The 22750-nt window shown below is 45.1% G+C and overlaps 1 protein-coding gene across 1 annotated transcript in view; it reads left to right on the top strand.

Annotated features, from left to right (window-relative positions):
- rnd2 (Rho family GTPase 2) overlaps positions 1-22750 on the top strand; it is a 76248-nt gene that overhangs the window by 49440 nt on the left and 4058 nt on the right. The window contains exons 3-4 of the mRNA XM_033035261.1: positions 3497-3606; positions 21878-22012. Of these exons, the coding sequence (XP_032891152.1) occupies positions 3497-3606; positions 21878-22012 (245 nt within the window). The remainder of the gene's footprint in view (positions 1-3496; positions 3607-21877; positions 22013-22750) is intronic.

Genomic DNA, 22750 nt, shown 5'->3' on the forward strand with positions numbered 1-22750 from the left:
ATTTTTGCATCCGTTGTGAAATTAATCATTGTCATTCACCAGTCCTCCACCCCACCCCCAGCACCTGAAATCCTACAGTAACTAAACGCCCAGTGTGTGACAATGTCAGTGCAGTTTTTAGTTCTAGTGAAGTCGAATGAATTCATGATTGCTCCTGCCCGATATGCTTCTCCAACGCTCAAACTCAGCATAGTACTTCAGATTTGTGTTAGCACAAGATTCTGAGCAGACTCAGTGGGCCAAAGGGCCTGTTTCTACACTGTATCTCTAAAGTCTGAAGTAAAAGTCTACTGAGGAGTCACCAGCTTTAGTGGTCCGATCTCAGACCTGAGAAATAGGCGTTTTGGCCCTATCCTGTTGACAATGCCGAAAGTAAATTCTTAAGAAAAGGCTTGGATTCTCTTGTATCTCCCTTCTGTTTAAAGTAGCCTGCACTGCTAATCTGCCTTTTTCAACCAAGCAATGCTTAAGACCCAAGATGTAAAAGCAAAAAAAAATTTCCCCAGAAGTCAAGAGTATTTAATTGTCATATGTACTGGCAACAGAACAATGAAATGAGTACTTGGTGGAGTTTAAGTACATAAACAGTTAATAGATCAATATTGCTGTAACTGCGCAATGCAAGTCGTATGATGCAATCAGATTGACCAAATACTTGCAAATATATATATTTCCAAATATTTATCTATAAATTTCCAAAGGCTGCTCTGCTGGAAGGTCATCATGAGTTACTCGAGCATTTTGTGTCTATCTTCGGTGTAAACCAGCAGTCCCTCCCTACACATGAACTCTGTTTGCAGTAATTGTTTTTGTTTTTAGTCCGTATTGTGTTTTTTCTAACCCTCATGCAATGGAACTCCTCAAATCATTTCCCTTCACTTGCCAATTCGCCATTCATTTGGATTTTGGATAACACGACTAGATCTAAAATCGTCTTGGACTTTGCAATCCAGTTGGACTGACTGCTCGGACAGATATATCTAAAGTTACCCAAAGATAGACAACATACAGTATGTCAAAGCTGGAGTTTTCTCCCTCTGCTGCTGCCTATTAACCTGTCCAACCCCAGTCTCCTATTGACCGAATCTCTTAAAAATCTGATGTATTTTTGCACCAGAATCATTCGCATGTCAGTTTACCCAGCAAACTTGGTGTCAGTTGAATCCATAATAGATTTGTTTTGAGACGATTTCCAATATCCTGTGATTCTGTGTAAATAGCAAGTTATCCGCAACTGACCTGTTTGCGACAGTCTTCACAAGCTATTGTCAACAGTAGCCTCAAGATGAATAACGTAGCCTTATTTTTTACTGCCCAAGTTTAATGGTTTTGAGGCAGCCATTCTTCATGGGGTGCAATAAATTGGAGGCAAAAATCTTTCTAATTGCATGAAATTGTTCAAAAACGTGACATCTTAACACGTGTTGTTTGATATCGCAAAATTAGTTTAATCCACTGGTAATAATAGCAAAGATGGAAGGTTTGTACATAGTTCAGCAAGGCATCATGTTAGCTCTGAACAGTGTCTTCATCTTTTTAATCTTTTGATCGTGGATCAATGGTAGCAGGTTGAGACGCCCTTTGCATTACAGTACATTAATTTCTCACTCCTTTGTCTATTTGGATCAATTTCACTGAATGACAATTTCTGAATTATCTGAACTGGAGGATACCAAGTTATAATGAAGGCTCTACACCACAGAACTGGAGAATACTGTAGTCTCCAAGTCACTGCCTCCTCTTTTTGTTCCTTGTATTTTAGAGTCTAATGCCCCTGTCCCACTTAGGAAACCTGAACGGAAACCTCTGGAGACTTTGCGCCCCACCCAAGGTTTCCGTGCGGTTCCCGGAGGTTGAAGGTGGTTGCCAGAGGTTGCAGGTAGTGGAAGCAGGTAGGGAGACTGACAAAAACCTCCGGGAACCTCCGGGAACCGCACGGAAACCTTGGGTGGGGCACAAAGTCTCCAGAGGTTTCCGTTCAGGTTTCCTAAATGGGACGGGGCATTAGGGAAATTCAGCATGAAAACAGGCCCTTCAGTCCGCCAAGTGTGATCTGACCATCAAGTATCCGTTTGCTCTTACTCTATTCTATCCCGTTCTATTTCTCCCTATATTCCCATCAACTCTCCCAGGTTCCCCATTCACCCACACACTAGGGACAATTTACCCAGGCCAGTTCCACTACCAACACTGTAAGGGCATGAAGGTCCCTTTCGCCATTAGAATGGTAAATAGTTTGAACTGGTGTGAAGGCATGTCATGAACTTGTTATGTGACATGCCTTTGTACTCCTTAATCAATATTACTTTCCAGATTGATTGTTTCAGCTTATCCATAGAAGGAGAAAAGTCACCTTTCTATCTATGAAGGAAACCTAGACAAAAAGAATGCCAGCAGGTTTGACGTAGCATCGCTGTTTGATAGAACTGAAGTCCATTTTGTCCGTGGTTTATTGGTTATAATCTACTGGGTGAGAAAGTTGCTCCTTGGGTTGATATTAAATCTTTCCTCTCACAACCCTATGCCCTCTAGTTCTAGAATCCTCTACCCTGAGAAAGGGACTCCACATTCAACTTACCTATTTCCCTCATGATCTTATAAACCTCACCCTACAGCCTCCTGCGTACCGAGGGATAACGTCCTAACCAGCCCAACATGTCCCTTTAGCTCACGCTCTAGAGTCCTGGCAGAATCATCACAAATCTCTGCACCTTTTAAATCTTAGTGGCATCTTTCCCACAATAGGGTGACCAAAACAGAACACATTACTACAAGGGCGGCACGGTGGCGCAGCGGTAGAGTTGTTGCCTTACCGCGCCAGAGACCCAGGTTCGATCCTGACTACTGGTGCTGTCTGTACAGAGTTTGCACGTTCTTCCCGTGACCTGCATAGGTTTTCCCCGGGATCTGGTTTCCTCCTACACCCCAAAGACATACAGGTTTGTAAGTTAATCGGCTTGGTAAAATAGTAAATTGTCCTTAGCGTGTGTAGGATAGTGTTGGTGTGGGGCTCGTTGGACGGTGCGGACTCAGTGGGCTGAAGGGCCTGTTTCCACGCTGTATCTCTAAACTAGACTAAAGTGCGACCTTAACAACGCCTCGTACTTGAATTTAAGTCTGTTGGTATTTCCTAAGATTACTGTTTGCCACAATAATGCTTCAAATGTCTTGGTTATTGGATTCTTGGCTGAGGTCACCGGATTAATTTTGTTTGTCTGGAAGTTGGATTATGGATTTTCTTGCACTAGAAGTTCAATTTCAATGAAAAGTCAGGTATAAAGAGGTGCACTCACCCGAGCATGAAGCTCTTTGACAAATGATATGCTCAGCAGTTTTCTGTTTTGCTGTTGTCTGTATCCTGCTGTGAAATCTCTCCTGTTTAATGCATTTGTTTTATTAAGAACCTGTATGCCGCTTAGTCATGACAGGGCCTGCATGAAATAACTTGCCGTTTACATCCCGTTTTGACATCTTTGCTTTCTTTTGTCTCCTCCAGGATCGGCATATTATGACAACGTTCGCCCGTTGGCCTACCCTGACTCGGATGCCGTGCTAATCTGCTTCGACATCAGCCGTCCGGAGACCCTAGACAGTGTTTTAAAGAAGGTTGGTGCCTGCCTGTAGTTGTCTGAAGGAAGCAGACAAGTTGGGTTGGACATGGCTGGAAGGCAGAAATTACTTATTAATTTAGTTTCGTTCAGAGATACAGCACCACAAGGCCATTCGGCCCACTGAGTCCATGCCGACCAGCGATCCCCACCCATTAACACTATCCTACATACACAAGGGCCAATTTAAACAAAATATATATATACCAAGCCAATTAATCTACAAACCTGTACGTCTTTGGAGTGTGGGAGGAAACCGAAGTTCTTGGAGAAAACCCACGCGGTCACGGGGAGAACGTACAAACTCCATCCAAGCTGCACCTGTATCCAGGATCGAACCTGGGTCTCTGGTGCTGCAAGCATTGCAAGGCTCCAACTCTATTGCCGTGCCACCATGCAGACGACTTCTTGTCAATATTTTAGCGACATTAATTTGCACATTTTTGAGTGTTTTTTCTGTCCATGCTATCGTTATCTAGATTTGAATATAAGGAATATGTGCACTAACAAGTTTGTTGAAGTGGTAAACCCACTTACCTAATCAAACAAGGTAACCAAATTATTTCTACAGGGTAGTTTACAAAGTGCCGGAGGAACTCAGTGGGTCAGGCAGTATCTCAGGAGAACATGGATAGGTGACGTTTCGGGTCAGGACCCTCCTTCAGACTTTCCTTTGTAAAACCAGCATCTACAGTTACTTGTTTCTAAATTTCTACAGTGTAGTCTTTAACATGTGGCTTTTGAGCAGTCTCTTGCTAGTAATGTGAAGCATAGAAAGTGCTTATCTTGGGGGGCAATAGGGATGTTGTAGATCTCATATTGGAGTACTTTAGTGAAGGGCAGCACAGAAGCACAAGCACGATGGAACAAGTGACAAGTGAAAACCCGATAGAAGCACATAAAATTAAGATGCATTGATAGAGTAGACAAAAAAAAACTTTTTCCCAGGGTGGAAATATCAATGACTTGCGGGCAAAGATTTCAGGTGAGTGGGGCAAAATTTAAAAGAGATGTGCAGGGAAATTTTTTTTTTTTTTAACCCAAAGTGGTGGGGGCCTGGAACGTGGTGCTAAAGGTGGTGATGGTGGTGAAGGTGGCGATGGTGGTGATGGTGGTGAAGGTGGCGATGGTGATGAAGACAGATATGGCAGTGGTAATGGAGAGGTTTTTAGACAGGCACATAGATATGCAGAGAATGTAGGGATATGGAACACATGCAGGCAGAAGAGATTAGCTTAACCTGGTGTCATGTTCGGCACAGATATTGTGGGCCGAAGGGCCTGTTCCTGTTCTGTACTATTTGATGTTACCGCCATCGTTTTGCGATTAAAATGTTTTTTTTTAAGCAACATCTTAAAACTTAAAAGTGCTTCTTTCTTTCCTGAAAGATTGGTTGCATCTGTGCATATGAATAAACGTGCGAGAAAATGTGATCATATAATTCTGGAACCCATCAAAAATAAAGTCCACAAGTATCCTTGAACTTTACTCTTGATGCCCGAACATATTTTGAGGCCCGAACTTTAACTTTGAATGAAATGTTGAAATGTTAATTTTGGGCAGTGCTACAAATAGGAAATAACTCCAGCCTGAGGGAACGCTGTATCTCTGGAGGTGCTGTCATTTAGATTGAGATGATAAAACAGGACTTTATGAAAATTAATGTCTGAACACAATTCACAAAAGAACATTTAAAAATTGGTACCTGGTGGAAAAGATTGAGAAATAATACTTAAGAAAGAACATTTCAAGCTGTAATATGTCCGTATCTCTGTGAATTGTTTTTTATAGGGTCATGTTGTGAACTTTTTACAGTACACTCCATTTCAAGTCCACGGTTTCCTTGGCATTCAAATGTGTCAGTCATAGCTTTAATAAGGAGTAAAATCTCTAAAGGCTAGAAACGAGAAAATGCTGCTTTCTGACAAAAGGTCAGATCTGAAATGTTAATTTTTCTTCCTACATTTCTGCCCTGATCGATGTGTTTCTGATACTTTTTGTTCTGCTCACAGTTATGATCATGTTCAACAGATGTTATTTTGTGTAGGAAGGAACTGCAGATATTGGTTTAACACCAAAGATACACACAAAATGCTAGAGCAACTCAGCGGGTCAGGCAGCATCTCTGGAGAGAAGGAATAGATGACTTTTCGGGTCAAGACCCTTCTTCATACACAATAGAAATGAAAGGTCTAAAGAGGGTAGAAGGGGGAGTCCAAGAGGAGAGGGGTCGATGGAGACGGGAGAAGGGATCATCATTGGGTGGGGACTCTTTCCACTTATTTCCCCTTATTTTTATCCTTTTTTATTCAGGAATGAAATGGATTATTGCAGGGCAGTAGTAGGAAATAGTCAGGTACAGAAATGAGCTCCAGCACCCTGATACTACACTTGCCATCTGCCTCTCACTGGGGAAGTTGTCAGCAGAAGCACATTCCCTGTACTAATACCCCAGAGTGGTCTCGAGGCAGTGCCAGTTAGAACAGATGTGGAATTAACACATCTGGTGGCAGTAACACATCATCCAATTTGGGACAAGAATGAGGCAAGAGAGTCAAGAGTCATCAAAGGTATCAAAGGTATTTTATTAGTCACATTCACATACACCGAGGTGTAGTGAAGTGAAATGCTTTTTGCCATTTTGCAGCACACAAAAAAAGAATACAGACATAACATCAATGAGAGTCCTAAACACAAAGAACATCCCCCCACAATGGCTCCCACCATGAGGGAAGGCACAAAGTCCAGTCCCCAACCCCAGTTCACCCATAGTCGGGCCTATTGAGGCCTCCACAGTTGCCTCTACGGAGGCCCGATGTTCCTGGCCGTTCTCGCCGGGTGGTGGTGCTCCGGCGTCGGGAGAGTCCTCACAGCAGCATGGGAACCCTGGAACGGCCGCCTCCGTACTGGAGGCCGCGGCTTCCGAAGCCGACAAGGCCGCGCCGGATGGAGCTCCACAACTGGCGATCTCATCTAGAGATCCCAGGCTCCCGGTGTAAAGTTCGGCGCCGCCGCCCGCAGCTGGCCGCTCCACAGACCCGCAGCTCCGCGATGTTGTTCCCGGCAGTCTCAGCTCACCGGAGTTCCAGCGCGGCGACCCAGGCAAGGCATCGCCCGCTCCACGATAGCGCTCCAGCGCTGTGCCGCCGCCGAAGCCGAGGTTCTGGGCGGTCCGCGACAGGAAACGCCGCTCCAGGCCCGCTGGTAGGCCGCGAGGACGGGTCGAAGCTGCAGCCCGGAGAAAAGCGGCCTCTCCGACCAGGTAGGGACCCTGAAAGGCAGTTTCCCCCTTCCCCCCCCCCCCCCCCCACCCCCCACACAAAAAAAGTCTAGACCTCCAAACAAAACACTTTAACTAACTAAAAATAAAAATAAAACGGTGAAAAGACAGACAACTGCTGGCAGGGCAGCCGTGTACAGGACAGCGCCCCCTGATCATTCAGGTCCACCTCCGATTTTCCAAGCCACTGGTGGTCTATTTCATCCGGACAAAATTCCCTGCTCTCCCCCCCCCCCCCCTCCCCCATCCCCTCCCCCCCAGGAAGTCCCGCCGAAAATGTGACCCCTATTCCGAGTAAGGTGGACAATCTCGACTTCTTCAGGAGTTCCGCGGCCGATCGGAGGGTTGAATTTGCCCCCCTGTGGCCGGGGCTTTGGAACTCCAGCCCATCCAGAGCCGGCAGGTCCGTTCCCATAGCTGCCTTCTGTGGCCCACTTTGTGGGATGGTATCTCGGCCCCCCCATGGCCAGGATGTCTCTTGGTCCAGCAAAACAGATAATCCAGAAAGGCTCTGGAACCAAGGGTGCTGGAAAATTGGTGGCCGACCTGTATGTGCCGACATTGGAGCAATTCAGTTTTTTTGCTGCAGCAGCAGAACAGGCCCGTAATCTCAATACATGCACTTAATAAATAAACAATGAAAAAAATCAATACTTTCACAATACAACTACATACAACAGCCATTATTAGAGTAACCGAGATGTTCCAGAGAAGATCATTGGGGGGGGGGGGAGGGGGGGGGGGGGGGTGAATAGGCAGGCTAATATCAAGTAACTTGTAAAATCCAGTTGCAAGGAAAAAGATATTGGAGAAATTCTCAGGGCTAAAGGCAGACATATCATCAGGAGTCGATTAGTTTCCACCTAAGGGTTTTAGGGGAAATGCTGCAGAGATGGTGGATCCATTGGTGAAATTTTTCAAAACACACTGAATTTCAAGGGTCTACCAGAGATTAGGAGACAGCCAGTGTGACCCCTTCGCTCAAAAATGTCTGCAGTCAGCAATGAGATGGGTTGGGCGATCGTGTCTTTACTCTTAGTTCATAGGGAGGACTGTTCAATATTGGATAATAGAGGGAAAGAAGCTGTTCCTGGATCTGGATGTACGTGCTTTAAAGCTTTAATATCTTCTACCCAATGGGAGAGGGGGTGAAGAGGGACTCAGTGAGATATACTGTCGTGGTTTTTATATTTCAGAACATTTAAAAAAGCTACCGTTTGTATATGAGGAAATACAATGGCAAGTCCTGGATGCAAATTGTGCCAAATTCTGCCTTTCAATAATGTGGACATGGGAATCTCTGGCCTATTGGTACAGTTACTCCTGCCAGCTGAATCAGTACAAAATCATTTTTACCCAATCTCTCTCTGTACTGTTTTACAAAAAAATGGTGGTGATACTAGGCACCAAACAACGAGTATTCAGATCAGCGATGCATGTATCAAACATGAGTGAATGTAACTCCCTTGTGACGGGCATTTTAGGATTAATAGTTTGACAATGCAGTAGACTCACTGACACAATCAACATCTGAGAGCACTTTCCTTCTTTATGAGATCGTCTCATTATCCCGTCTCTCTGTTTTTTATGAGATTCATTTTCCCCCGAAGATTATCCTGCTCTTTAGTAGGATTTTGATAGCACTGTAAAATCGCACCGTGTTAGCATTTGATGCTCTTCCAAGCTGAATAAAATGAATGTAAAATGGCAGTAAATGACACAGCACTGGCAGCATTTGTGAACACTGTAGAAAGTGGACATTGGATTAAAAAAATTATATTTTAAAACAAATTTATCGGTTCGGAGTTATTAGAACAGTAAGACTGTATAACATTTGCTAGAAAACCCACCAAAGTCAAATTAATTCCGATTACTGGCCTGGAGATGCTTCTAATTTGGGTTTAGCTGCATTGTGCACCCGGGGTTCAGCGGGGAGAAAAAGAATGAACATTTACCTCATGACTTTGTAAGGCTCGGAAAACAAACAGTTTGAGGGGAAGAAAATTGGTCTAATGTGGCCCCAAATGAGTATGAAGTGAGCCTACACCTTGAGTTTGAAGAAGGGCCCTGAACTTAAATATCGCAGACACAAGGAACTCCAGATACTGGTTTACAAAAAAAAGACCCAAAGTGCTGGAGTAATTTAGCGTGTCAGGCAGCAGCACAGGAGAACATTAATAGGTGATGTTTCTGGTCGGGATCCCTCTACAGACTGAATTGTGATGGTGGGGGGGGGGGGGGAGGAGGTTGTGAAAGCTGGCAGATAGGAGGGCTAGGACAAAGCCAGGTAAATGGTGATAGATAGATACAGGGAAGGAGGTTGGATAGGCAGATGGTTGGACAAAGGCCAGAGATGAAACAGCAAAAGGTGTGAGATAAGGATGGAAGAGATTTAAATTGTGGAGCCAGAGAAAGGAATATAGGCAGAGGGAGTGAGGGAAGAGGTGGGGTACAACAGGCAGTGAACAAGATAATGGCATGTTGGCCTTCTTAATGAGAGGAGTTGAGTATAGGAGCAAAGAGGTCCTTCTGCAGTTGTACAGGGCCATGGTGAGTCCCACACCTGGAGTATTGTGTGCATTTTTGGTCTCCTAATTTGAGGAAGGACATTCTTGCTATTGAGGGAGTTCACAGGGTTAATTCCCGCGATGGCGGAACTGTCATATTATGAAAGAATGGAGCGACTGGGCTTGTATTCACTGGAATTTAGAAGGATGAGAGGGAATCTTATTGAAACATATAAAATTATTAAGGGATTGGACACGTTAGATGTAGGAAAAATGTCCCCGATGTTGGGGGAGTCCAGAACCAGGGGCCACGGTTTAAGAATAAGAGGTAGGCCATTTAGAACTGAGATGAAGAACAACTTTTTCACCCAGAGAGTTGTACGTTTGTGGAATTCTCTGCCTCAGAAGGCAGTGGAGGCCGATTCACTGAATGCATTTAAAAGAGAGTTAGATCGAGCTCTTCGGGCTAGCCGAATCAGGGGGTATGGGGAGAAGGCAGGAACAGGGTACTGATTGTGGATGATCAGCTATGATCGCATTGAATGGTGGTGCTGGCTCGAAGGGCCAAATGGCCTACACCTGCACCTATTGCCTATGTATCTATGGAACAAAAGAGGAATGTTCCTAGATTACTTACCTAAAATTGGATAATTCACTGTTCATACCTTTAGGTTGGAAGCTACCTAAGGAAAATATGAAGTGCTGTTTCTCTGGTCACTGATGCTGCCTGACCTGCTGAGTTCCTCCAGCACTTTGTGTGTTTTGCTCAAGATTCCAGCATCTGCAGATCCTTGTCTCCTGAGCCTATACCTTAAACTGGAAGAAGGCATGTCCTGTGTGGCTATTCTTCTATGCAATCTCTTGAAGACTGTACATCCCTCTCTACCCAGTATGCTATCTAAATTGGCACATGAACAGATGGGCATATAACAACATTGAACATAGAACTGTACAGTGCAGGAACCGGGTCTGTCATTTGTGAAACATAAAAACATAGAAAATAGGTGCAGGAGTAGGACATTCATTGGTCGCCTAATTATAGGAAGGATGTCAACAAAATAGAGAGAGTACAGAGGAGATTTACTAGAATGTTGCTTGGGTTTCAGCAACTAAGTTACAGAGAAAGGTTGAACAAGTTAGGGCTTTATTCTTTGGAGCGCAGAAGGTTAAGGGGGTACTTGATAGAGGTTTTTAAAATGATGAGAGGGATAGACAGAGTTGACGTGGAAAAGCTTTTCCCACTGAGAGTAGGGAAGATTCAAACAAGGGGACATGACTTGAGAATTAAGGGACTGAAGTTTAGGGGTAACATGAGGGGGAACTTCTTTACTCAGAGAGTGGTAGCTGTGTGGAATGAGCTTCCAGTGAAGGTGGTGGAGGCAGGTTCGTTTTTATCATTTAAAAATAAATTGGATAGTTATATGGATGGGAAAGGGATGGAGGGTTATGGTCTGAGCGCAGGTATATGGGACTAGGGGAGAATACGTGTTCGGCACTAGAAGGGTCGAGATGGCCTGTTTCCGTGCTGTAATTGTTATATGGTTATTATATGGTTATTCGGCCCTTCAAGCGTGGCTGATCATCCCAAAATCAGTAACCCGTTCCTGCTTTTTCCCCATATCCTCATATAAAAAATACGATGATGATATTTTACCACAGTTCCTGTACCTACCTCTTGACACTAATGATGAGTTGCATTATGGAGACATTTGGAAAGTGCGTACTTTCACTGCTGGGAATGTGTGAGTTGGGGAGGACAAGGAGGCGGTGTTCGTTTGAGTGTGCGATGTAAAATCTGTCATCGATCCAGCAAATAAACCAAGCCACCTCCTCAGCTCCCTTTTGAAAATGGTGCCAGTGTTTATGGAGAGCTTCCATTGTAAATGCCAGCTGCTCTGATGGTCAGCATGGTCTTGATTTGAAAGGGCTTTTGCTGCTATTGAAATTGATGAGAAAAGAAGTCTTGGCAGTTGCTGCATGTATCGCCGCGATGTTAGCACCAGCATACTAAACCTGATCATCACCACTTCTTGCTGCAGTAGTTCTAATTAAATGTTGCTTTTAAAATTCAGCGCAGAACTAATAGACAGTATTAAATTCGCTAAAGTGGTACGAATGTAAAGTTGCTCTAAAGCTAATCAACTATTACATTTTACACAATTGAAACTGACTGCAATGGAGTTTAAGGAGAATATATTCTGTTGGTTGGACAGGACACACATTAGTTCTGATCTCAGATCTGACGACGGCAACTAGCTAGTTAGACATCTCGACAGAAGTTTCAGTAAAACTCCACGGACCTGCAAATCTGACCATGCCCGAACACCATCTGGTGCACCAGTGGAAGTCTCCTATGCCCCCTTTCCACCCACCAGAGCTCCAGTTCCCTTGAATTAAAACTGAAAATGCTGGAAATACTCAGCAGGTTCGACAGCCTCTGCGGAAAAGGGAACTGAACTAGTGTTTCAGGTCGAAGACCCTTCAGTCCCGACCCGAAATATCGTCCATCCACGTTACCCAAAAATGCTGCCTGGCCTGCTGAGTTACTCTGGCATTTTGTCTTCTTCACTTCCCTTGCTCTCCACCCACTGAGGCTCCAGTTCCCATTCATTAGAAAAATTGTTTTAATACAGTGAAACATTTCCAGACAAAAGTAAATTAAAGGTGTGTAGAAAAGAACTGTAAATACTGGTATACACCATAGATAGACACAAAGTGCTGGAGTAACTTAGTGGGTCAGGCAGCATCATTGGAGTAAAAAGGGTGGTTGATGTTTCAGGTCAGGATGTGTTGTGGTATTAATATGGACAACTTCCAGTGGCCTGACTTTAATATGGACACCATCCAGTGGTCTGGAAAATCTGCTAATCCAGCACCACCAAGTTCCCTTATATTATTAGATTAGATTAGATTTAGATTAGATTTCCTTTATTGTCATTCAGACCTTTCGGTCTGAACGAAATTCTGTTGCCTGCAGCCATACATGTAATAATAACAACACACAATAAACACAAATTAACATCCACCACAGTGAGTTCACCAAACACCTCCTCACTGTGATGGAGGCAAAAGTCTTAGAGTTACTGTCTCTTCCCTCCTCTTCTCCCTCTGCGCCGAGGCGATACCCCACCGGGCGATGGTATCAGTCCCGCGGTTCAAGCTCCGCGGCCCGGGGGTGGTCGAAGATGCCGCCCTCCAGTCCAGCGGACGCAGCTGTTGCAACGGGAGCTCCGGAAAACAGGCACCAGCCTGTGCCCTGCGAGCTCCCGACATTGTCATCCACTGGCCCACGGCCGAGCCCCAGATCCAGGTCGCTGCCGCTAGAATGCCGCCTCAGCCGCCGGAGCACCGTCTCCGCCCCGCACCGGGCTGCCCATACGGCAGCGTCTCAGCCCCGCACCGGACTGCCCCCACGGGAGCCACTTCCAGCCGGGACCCAGGCCGCTCACACGGGAGCGCCTTCCAGCCGGGAGCCGGTCCGCCCTCACCGGAGCGCCTTCCAGCCGGTAGCCAGGCCACCCACACGGCAGCGTCTCAGCCCCGCACCGGGCTGCCCCCACGGGAGCGCCTTCCAGCCGGGACCCAGGCCGCTCACACGGGAGCGCCTTCCAGCCGGTAGCCGTGCAGCCCGCACGGGAGTGTCCCAGCCCCGCGCCATCCGCCCTCACCGGAGCGCCGAGTCGTGCCGCTGCCCGGACATTGCCACAGCTCGAAGACGGCCAGCCTCGCGTTGGTGAGTCCTGGCTGGCTCTACCTCCGGACCCTCGAGGTCGGTCGCAGGTTGGAGGCCGCCAACTCCGCCATTAGGCCTCAGCGCAGACGGGGGAAGAGAAGGGGGATAGGACAAAAAAGTCGCATTCCCCCGAAGGGAGAGACAGAAAGCCCTGTTTCACCCTCCCCCCCCCCACACACATAACACCACCTAATAACCAAAAAATTTACTAAACTAGACAAAAAAAACAACACAAAAAAGTAAAAACAGACAGACTGCAGGCGATCCGCAGCCGTATCACAGCGCCGCCACTTCCGGAGACCAGGGTTGGAGTGGGAGAGCAGGAACATCAGAGATGTCCAGCTACCCCAAATACCAAATGTTCCTGTTTTCACATCACAAGTAGATGACTTTAAACCCAGTGTCCACCAGCTTTGAGCAGATTGCTGGTGCTTTCCTACATTGGTCGAACTAACATTATAGTCACTGGGTGAGCAATGGAAAGGCAACAGGCATGCACATCTGTACAGTGGTAAGGTGCTCCCTCTGGAAGCAGAGGATGGACAGCCTTAACTGTCTTTAATTCCCTCAGTACATCTACCCCCCTCTATCTTTGTAACCTCCTCCAAGTCTACAACACACTGAGATCTCTACACTTCCAATTGCAGTGCTTTTAGCATTCCCCCACGAGTGAAGCTATTTTGGTTCCCACATTTGGAATTCTGTCCTTTAAACTCTTTGTTTCGCTAATTTACTTTCTTCCTTGATGCCACTCCTTAAAACCTAAACCTTTAAGTTGTTGAATGTCCGTCATAATTGTTTATATCTGGGTCGCTATCACAGTTTTGTTTACTAATGTGAAGCTCTGTGGGATGGTTTGGTGTATAACGATGTCATGTAAATGTAAGTTTAGCATGGTGGCACAGCTGTCGAGTTGCTGCCTTATGCCCCTGTCCCACTTAGGAAACCTGAACGGAAACCTCTGGAGACTTTGCGCCCCACCCAAGGTTTCCGTGCGGTTCCCGGAGGTTCCCATAGGTTTTTGTCAGTCTCCCTACCTGCTTCCATTACCTGCAACCTCCGGCAACCACCTGCAACCTCCGGGAACCACACGGAAACTTTGGGTGGGGCGCAAAGTCTCCAGAGGTTTCCGTTCGGGTTTTCTAAGTGGGACAGGGGCATTACATCGCCAGAGACCCGGGTTCCATCCTGACTACGGGTGCTATCTATACGGAGTTTGTACGTTCACCCCATGACTTGCATGAGGTTTTTCTGGTTTCCTCCCACACTCCAAAGACATAAAGGTTTGTGGGTTAATTGGCTTGGTATAATTGTAAATTCTCCCTAGTGTGCGTAGGATAGTGTATGTGTGCGGGGCTCACTGGTCAGTACGGACTCAGTGGGCCGAAGGGTCTGTTTCCACACTGTATCTCCAAACTGAACTAAGTTGTTGTGAATCCATGTATGTTTCTTGGACTAACTAGCAGGCAGCTGACTAGAAGAACAACATGATCTACCAGGGAGAAAGAAGAAATATGCATGCTACATTAGTCCTCTAGTCAGCTGCAGGAATGTTAGTGCTCCAAATGATCAGGCAGATCAGATCAGCCATAATGGGAAAATACTTAATGGATCGGGTCTATTGAAATATGAAATATTTCATTTCACTGCACATCTCGTATGTGTATGTGACAAATAAACTTGACTTGACTTGACTTGACTTGACTATTGCAATAAACGCAAAGCATCTATCACACCACGGACAGGCTTTGCCTGCTCTGAAATGGATCCTTGATGTGCAATGTGATGTCGGCATGCAGGCTGCTCAACATTCCTCGTCCACAAATTGTCTCCCGCTCCCAGTGTATAAATGGCTGGGCATCTTCAGTGACACAGGCTTCCCTTTCAGTCTCCAGTCTCACAGCGAAGCAACAAGAACAAACTTTTGTTTTCCATTTTGTCCAGTTTTCACTCCTGACATCTAAAACCAATTGCAATGACCGGCTGTTGTTCAATGAAGAGCCAAGAAACTGCTGATGCTGGAATCTTGAGTAACATGCAAAGTTCTGGATGAACTCAGGAGGTCAGGCAATATTGACAAGGGAAAGGGAGAAAAGACTTTCCATTCTTCCACTAGTTTTAGTAGGGAGCACTAACGATTCCTGTAGTTGATTGTAGTACTAATGTCACGGGGGTGTTTCTGCCCTTCCGTGGTACATCATCTTGTTCATCAGTCCGATGAAGGGTCATGACCCGAAACGTCACCTGTCCATTCCCTCCACAAATGCTGCCCGACTCACTGAGTTCCTGCAGCATATTCTTGTTGCAAAATGAATGCTCTCTGCAGATCTTTGTCATGTGGATTTTGCTTTACACACGTGAAGTTCACTAAACTTCAGCAGTAGTTATTGATCATTTATTGGTTTCAGCTCATTGCAGTAAATCTACCATAGAAATCACCAAGTATCCCTGACACCTCCTTGCGTTTGTGCCAAAACCTAACATAGGAAGGATAATATGGGCTCACTTCAAATGATATTTTTCATTCTAAATCCAGTGTATCTCTTACAGATTTTGCATATCCCTATAAGGCTCAGCAGAGGCAATACAAAAACATGGGCTTAATCTGTTGCTTAGGCAACTGTGAGTGAAGCTTAGTTTGTTTCAGTGTGTGGCCAGTGAGTTGCTGTTCCCATGGCCGGGTGGGTTTGCTGGTGTCTCCCGAGATCTGGTTAGATTAGAAGCTTTGTCTTTGTGAGGGCACAGGGAACAGGTGAAAAATGAGCAATGGGTCAGTGTGGGGAGGAGAGTGGTGGGCATTTGTTTTCTCTGCTGGGTTGTTGGTATCTGTAAATTACCTTCCCCTCTGTGTTCATCTCCTTTAACAGCTGGTGTTACTTTCTGGATTTAGCCCGAGCTCTGTTTTTCTGTAATGAGGCCGCCACTCCGCTTCCATGTGCGGTAAAACCTACCAGCAGCAGACAATGGTCGGATCTGTTCTCCACAGCCCTAAATCACCTTAGCTCCACCTCTGGCTGCAACTAAATGAGCCCTGTCCCATCTGACACCAGTGAGCATCCGAACTGTATGTGGACTGGACATTGACATTTGACCTGGGTTTTCAGCACAACTGTGAACGGTCCTCTTAACTATTTCTCCTAAAGTTAAATGTGCTGCAGGCGGTTTCTCCAGCTCACTTCAGTACAAACTGTCTCCTGTTCCGATTGGATCTCCACTGAGTTCTCATCACTTCAGAGTTTCTTTTTTTTTCCCACAATTGAAAACCAAAGAAATGTGTCAACGAAAGACTGCTTCCTGATTGATCAGTCCTTGTGTCTTTTCATGCCTTCAAATTAGTCTTTTACCAAGGATCCACAGTGTTAAAGAATTCTCAACCACTTGAGGGTTTAGGGTCAATGCCTCTGCAGAGGCTCATTCAACAAGTGAGAGAGAGAGGTTTTAAATCCCATTCAAGATCAAGATAGCAGCGGTGCCCCACGGCTCCCAATACCCACGTTCAATCTTGGCTTCCGTGACACTCCCAGTAACTACATGAGTTTCCTTTCAGTGTTCCAGTTTCTTCCAGCATCTCACAGACGTGCTAGTGGTTTAATTAGAGAACCAAGGCGCTACAGATGCTAGAACCCTGAGGGAAAAAAATCATGAGTGATAACTTTTTTACACAAATGATGGTGTGTGTATGGAACAAGCTGCCGGAGAAGGTCGTTGAGGCAGGTACTATTGAAACGTTTAAGAAACCTTTAGACAAGTACATGGATAGGATAGGTTTAGAGAGATATGGGCCAAATGCAGATAGGTGGGACTAGTGTTGATGGGACATGATGGTCAGTGTGGGCAAGTTGGGCTGAAGGGCCTGTTTCCACATTGTATGATTCTATTACTCTATCTGTAGATGTTCAGCGTAATGTGCAAATCCCCATGTTACTGCCAATGGTGCCCCTTTTCCTACATAGGCCATGTGGTTGCTTTTCGAATGCAATCAATCCAAACTCACTGGCTTGGCATGAACCTCAGGTGCATGTTTACTGAAATGGCCATGAGAAGCTTCTTCTACTGACCAGTGAGATATATTCACTTGCTGGCCTCTTGCCCCTGTGCTGTTCCCTAGCAGCAAGCATCTACCACCCGTTCCCACTGGAAGTCTGGCTTGCAGATGATCAGAGGCCCAGCTCTAACCCGGGCACACCGAATGCCAACTCGTTGTTTAAAATATATGTTTTTTTCGTTTATTTGACATTCTCAAACATCCTAAACCACTCGGGAAATATAAACAAATATTAAAACATTTTAAGTTTCTTTTTGTGAAAAAAACAAAAAAAAACATGTAGTTTTTCAACGCAAATCCGAAGGGAATTCACTACTCATTACTGTTCTGCAGACAGCTGTTTTCCCATGGATTTAAATGAGCTACAGAACTTGTACCAGGGCTAACCAGGCATGGGAACAGTGGGAAGGTTTCCCAGTCTAAGCTGGAGTTGGCTGGAGTTAAATGCTGGAACCCAGCCTGTGTCGTGGAACCATAGAAATAGACAGCACAGATACAAGTCCAACTCATCATGCCAACCATCAACTACTCATTTACACCCTTCACATTCCCATTAACTTCCCCCAAATTCTATTGCACACCTACACAGAAGGGGCCACTCACAGTGGCCAATTAACCTATCGAATCCACATCTTTGAGATATGGGTGGAAACTGGAGAACCCAAGACAAACCTTCGGTTCTTCTTAATATTTGTGTGATTCAAGACATTACCACCATATGCTATACATTTTGCCTCCCTCACTTTAAAGTTATGCCATCGAGTCTTTGACATTTCCATCCTATGAAAAAGGTTGTGACTGTCTACCCTATCTAAGCCTCTCATAATTTTATATACTTCCATCAGGTCTCCCCTCGACCTCCAACACAGTGGCACAGTTGCGCAGTGGTATAGTTGCTGCCTCACAGCTCCAGAGATCTGGGTTCAATCCTGACTATGGGTGCTGTCTGTGTGGAGTTTGTTTGTTCTCCCTGTGACCACGTGGGTTTTCTCTGGGTGCTCTGGTTTCCGCCCACATTCCAAAAAGGTGCAGGTTTGTAAGTTAATTGGCTTTTGTAAATTGTCCCTAGTGTGTAAGATAGAAGTAGTGTACCGGTGATTGATGGTCAACATGGACTCGGTGGGGATGCAGGGCCTGTTTCCACGTTATATCGCTAAACTAAACCAGCACACCAGAGAAAATGATTCAACGTTTATCCAAGATCTTCTTATAGCTAATACCCTCTGATCCAGGTAGCCTCCTGATAAACCTTGAATTCTGAATTCTAAATTTGAATTCAATTTCAAGTTCAAGTGAGTTTATTGTCATGTGTCCCTGATAGGACAATGAAATTCTTGCTTTGCTTCAGCACAACAGAACATAGTAGACATTGACTACAAAACACATGAAGAAATAAACTGATAAAGTGCAAATAACAGATAATGGGTTATTAATGTTCAGAGTTTTGTCCGAGCCAGGTTTAATAGCCTGATGGCTGTGGGGAAGTAGCTATTCCTGAACCTGGTCGTTGCAGTCTTCAGGCTCCTGTACCTTCTACATGAAGGTAGCAGGGAGATGAGTGTGTGGCCAGGATGGTGTGGGTCTTTGATGATACTGCCAGCCTTTATGAGGCAGCGACTGCGATAAATCCCCTCGATGGAAGGAAGGTCAGAGCCGATGATGGACTGGGCAGTGTTTACTACTTTTTGTAGTCTCTTCCTCTCCAGGGCGCTCAAGTTGCCGAACCAAGCCACGATGCAACCGGTCAGCATGCTCTCTACTGTGCACCTGTAGAAGTTAGAGTTCTCCTTGACAAACCAACTCTCCGTAATCTTCTCAGGAAGTAGAGGCGCTGATGTGCTTCTGACCTGTCACTGGCAGTCATCCCAAAGCTTTATGTAGTCGACAGATAACCAGTTGATGTCGTAACTATTAGTCCTGTTGGAATAAATCAAATTATGAGCTTTAATCATGTGGGATTCTGGACGTTCAATGAAAGGTGTAAATTAATGACCCAAATGAGAGGCTGGCAACAGTGGGTGAGATAAGCAAAATGTCAGACCCTGAATACAAAAGCACACATTATAAACTTTCTCACAGATTCTATAGTTAGATCAAAGATGCTTTTAGATAGGCACATGGAGTTATGGGGAGTGGAGGGATAGGGAGCCCCTGTTGCTGAATATTCACCAGGAGAATATTTAGATTTCCGCTACTTTAGTGGTGTGTTTTTTTAAGAAACAAGTCCACAATCATGTTCCTGTAAGTTGGAATAGGTTGAAGCTGCGGACAGGGACTTCCAGTCGGTGAAAGGTGGCAACGCTGTTGGCTTTAACAGTCTATTCTTTTTGTGTGCGGGAACATGCATCAGGGCAAGGTCTAATGAACTCCTGATCCAGCAATGGTTCAGTGAAGTGACATCCTGCTGGAATGTGTCCAAAGGCGAAAGCATTAGGGAGGAATAGTTGCTGACGAGGAGTGCGTGGAGGAGGTCGGGATCCCACTGACAACTAATCGACCCTGCCATCGGTGATCCGTGACCCATCTTTGACAAATTCCTGCCTCAAATGCCCCCTCTCTGCGGGGGCTGCCGTTACTCTAATCCATTTGCAACTTCTTGAACTGTCAACACTTGTGGGAACCACCAGCAGGAAAACTGAGGGCCTGGATCATTACACAGGTCATGGTTCACTGAACAAGGGCTCCTTTGGGGCCACACAGTGCCGTCTACAGTTCATGGAGTGAGAAAGTAGACTTACAGAAAATGGGAAGGGCATCTTCATTAGCAGCCAGGGAGTTGATGCATCTTCAGCCTTCTGTGAAGTGGAACAAAGGCTAATTACATGAAATAATATTTCACGACCTATAAGGCAAAAAAGGCATTATCGCTTGTTAATTTTGTCAGAGAGTAAGATTATTTTCACAACAGGAATGCTCTTCTGTATTGTACGCAGTCTCGAATGTAATCATGTATTGTCTTTCCGCTGACTGGCTAGCACGCAACAAAGGCTTTTCACTAAACCTTGGTACATGTGACAATAAACTAACTTAAACCCAACTCTGTTCTGATTTCTAAACAAAGCTTTGAAGGAAATCTTATTATATTTAATTAATGGTGTCCAGAGAGTAGGAGACACTGCCCGGTCCATCACAGGCACTGACCACCCTACCCTTGAAGTGAAAAAGGCACCCAATATCATCAAAACGCATACCACCCTGGTCACCCTCTTGTCTCATTGCTACCATCGGGAAGAAGGTACAGGAGCCTGAAAACCATGACCTCCAGGTTCAATAACAGCTTCTCTCCAGTAACCATTTGGCTCTTGAATACTGCACACACCAGCCATTAGAAGACACAAAGTGCTGGAGTAACTCAGCAGGTCAGGCAACATCTCAGAAGAAGATGAATTACATAGAACACTTACCACAACCTCAGCAAATATGATCTTCTATGCACTTTGTTTTTGGTTGCACTAGGACTTCAGTTTTGCACTATTATGGTTTGGTTATCTAGCATTACTGGCTATTATATTATTAATTATTATATATTTATCCGTGTATTATTGCATTAGATGGTTTGTTAAGCTGCAGCAAGCAAGACAGAACTTGCCTCAACTATCTCCTCCGGCAGCTCGTTCCATACACCCACCACCTTTGGTGTAAAAAAAGGTTACCCCTCAGGTTCCTAATAAATCTTTTCCCCTTCACCTCAAACCTATATCCCCTGGTTATCGATTCCCCTACTTTGGGCAAGAGACTCCGTGTATTTACCTGATCTATTCCTCTCATGATTCTTTACACCTCAATGATCATCCCTCACTTCCAGAGTCCTAAATGTCTTTATTATCCTGTAATTTTTAAACAAATGATCACTTTAGAATAAAGTTATTTTTAAAAGAATCAGCATTTCTTAAAAGTCCAATGGATCGGTTGGTTTTAAAAACCAAGTGCCAGAGGAAGCTGTTGGGTCGGACAGCATCTGTGGAGGGAAAGAACAGGCAACGTTTTGGGATCGCGAACCTTCTTCAATCCTTAATTGTCTTTAATCCATGCGGGCTCTGACCAGCAGTGTATAGGTCCTTTAAAACAATACTGAAACATCTCCATGCTAACTGAACTAGACAATGAAATAACTTAATCTGGTCTTGAGACTCCATATAAACACAAGCAACAGATGATTTAAATGATGAAATCTATTCTTCCAATTAGTGATTATGCCGCATAATCAAAGTCAAGAGATTTGGGACATCACAACTTGACCATGAATGTGTGTCCCCTTCTCATAACATTCCTTCAAAACAGTACATTTCATAACTATTAAGATTCACTAAATAACTATTGGAGCATAACTATTGGAACTGCAGATGCTGGAATCTTGAGTAAAACACAGGAAGTGCTGGAGGAACTTGGCAGGTCAGGCGATATCTGTGGAGATCCTCAATCTCTGAGTTACTCCAGAACTTTGTATTTTATTGCCAAGTCAATGGATATATTTATGGTGGAGATTGACAGATTCTTGATTAGTACGTGCTTCAGGGGTTTATGGAGGGAAGGCCACGTTGAATTGGGTTGAGAGGGAGAGATAGATCAGCCATGGAGGAGTAGACTTGATCGGCTGAATGGCATAATTCTGCTCCTAGAACCTATGCACTTGTCGAAGGTTTGTTGTTTCATTGCACCTCAAATGATCTGTTGCTCATTTTGCTGCTTTCTTTTTCCTTTCAGTGGCAAAGTGAGACCCAGGAGTTCTGTCCCAGTGCCAAAGTGTTGGTTGTCGGGTGTAAGATTGACATGAGGACAGACCTGAATGTCCTGAGAGAACTCTCCAAGCTGAGACTTATCCCAGTTACGCACGAACAGGTATGTGTGTATATTGTGATACAGAAGGAGGCCATTTGGCCCATTGGTTCCATGCTGGCAATCGTATCAGTTCCATTTACCTGTATTTACCTGCCACCTATTCCCTACCACATGCCCATCATCTCTCCGTGGGTTCTTTTATTGTTTACCTAGAGTAGTCAATTAACATACCGCCACTTCTTTGGGATGTGGGAAGGAAACGGGAATACTGGGCAGAAATGTGATCCCAGGAAGAATGTGGAAACTCCACACAGTTTGCAGCCAAAGTCAGCATTGAACCCAGCTCCACTGTTTTGTAGACTTTCTGCAAAGTATTTTAAACCACTCAATTCCACAGTTGAGGGAAACACATGCACTATCTGAAAGCTGAGACTTGAAGCTAATCCGTCATGGGCAGGCGTTTCAGTTGGTGCTTATGAATTATTTTCTTTACAAAGAACTCATGGCCGCCTGGTCACTGGAGTTGCTTTGTCGATGGCGCGGAGCTGCTGAAGATGAAATGCTTCAGGTGGCTTGAAGTGCTGCACATATTCTGGCTATGTCCCTGCTGCCTTCATTAATCGTCAAACCACAATGACATGGCTGGCTTCACAATCCCGGGAGATCGCCTCACACACCGATGAACAGCAGTCTTTCACTCTCTGCACCACCCGCACCTCGCCCCTTCCACCGAGCAGGTTTGTCGGATGAAGTGCTCGCTGCTCTGAAGTGCTTTACCTCGGCTTTGGTTTAACAAAA

This window comes from Amblyraja radiata, chromosome 16, assembly GCF_010909765.2.
Source record: "Amblyraja radiata isolate CabotCenter1 chromosome 16, sAmbRad1.1.pri, whole genome shotgun sequence".
Taxonomy (NCBI): Eukaryota; Metazoa; Chordata; class Chondrichthyes; order Rajiformes; family Rajidae; genus Amblyraja; species Amblyraja radiata.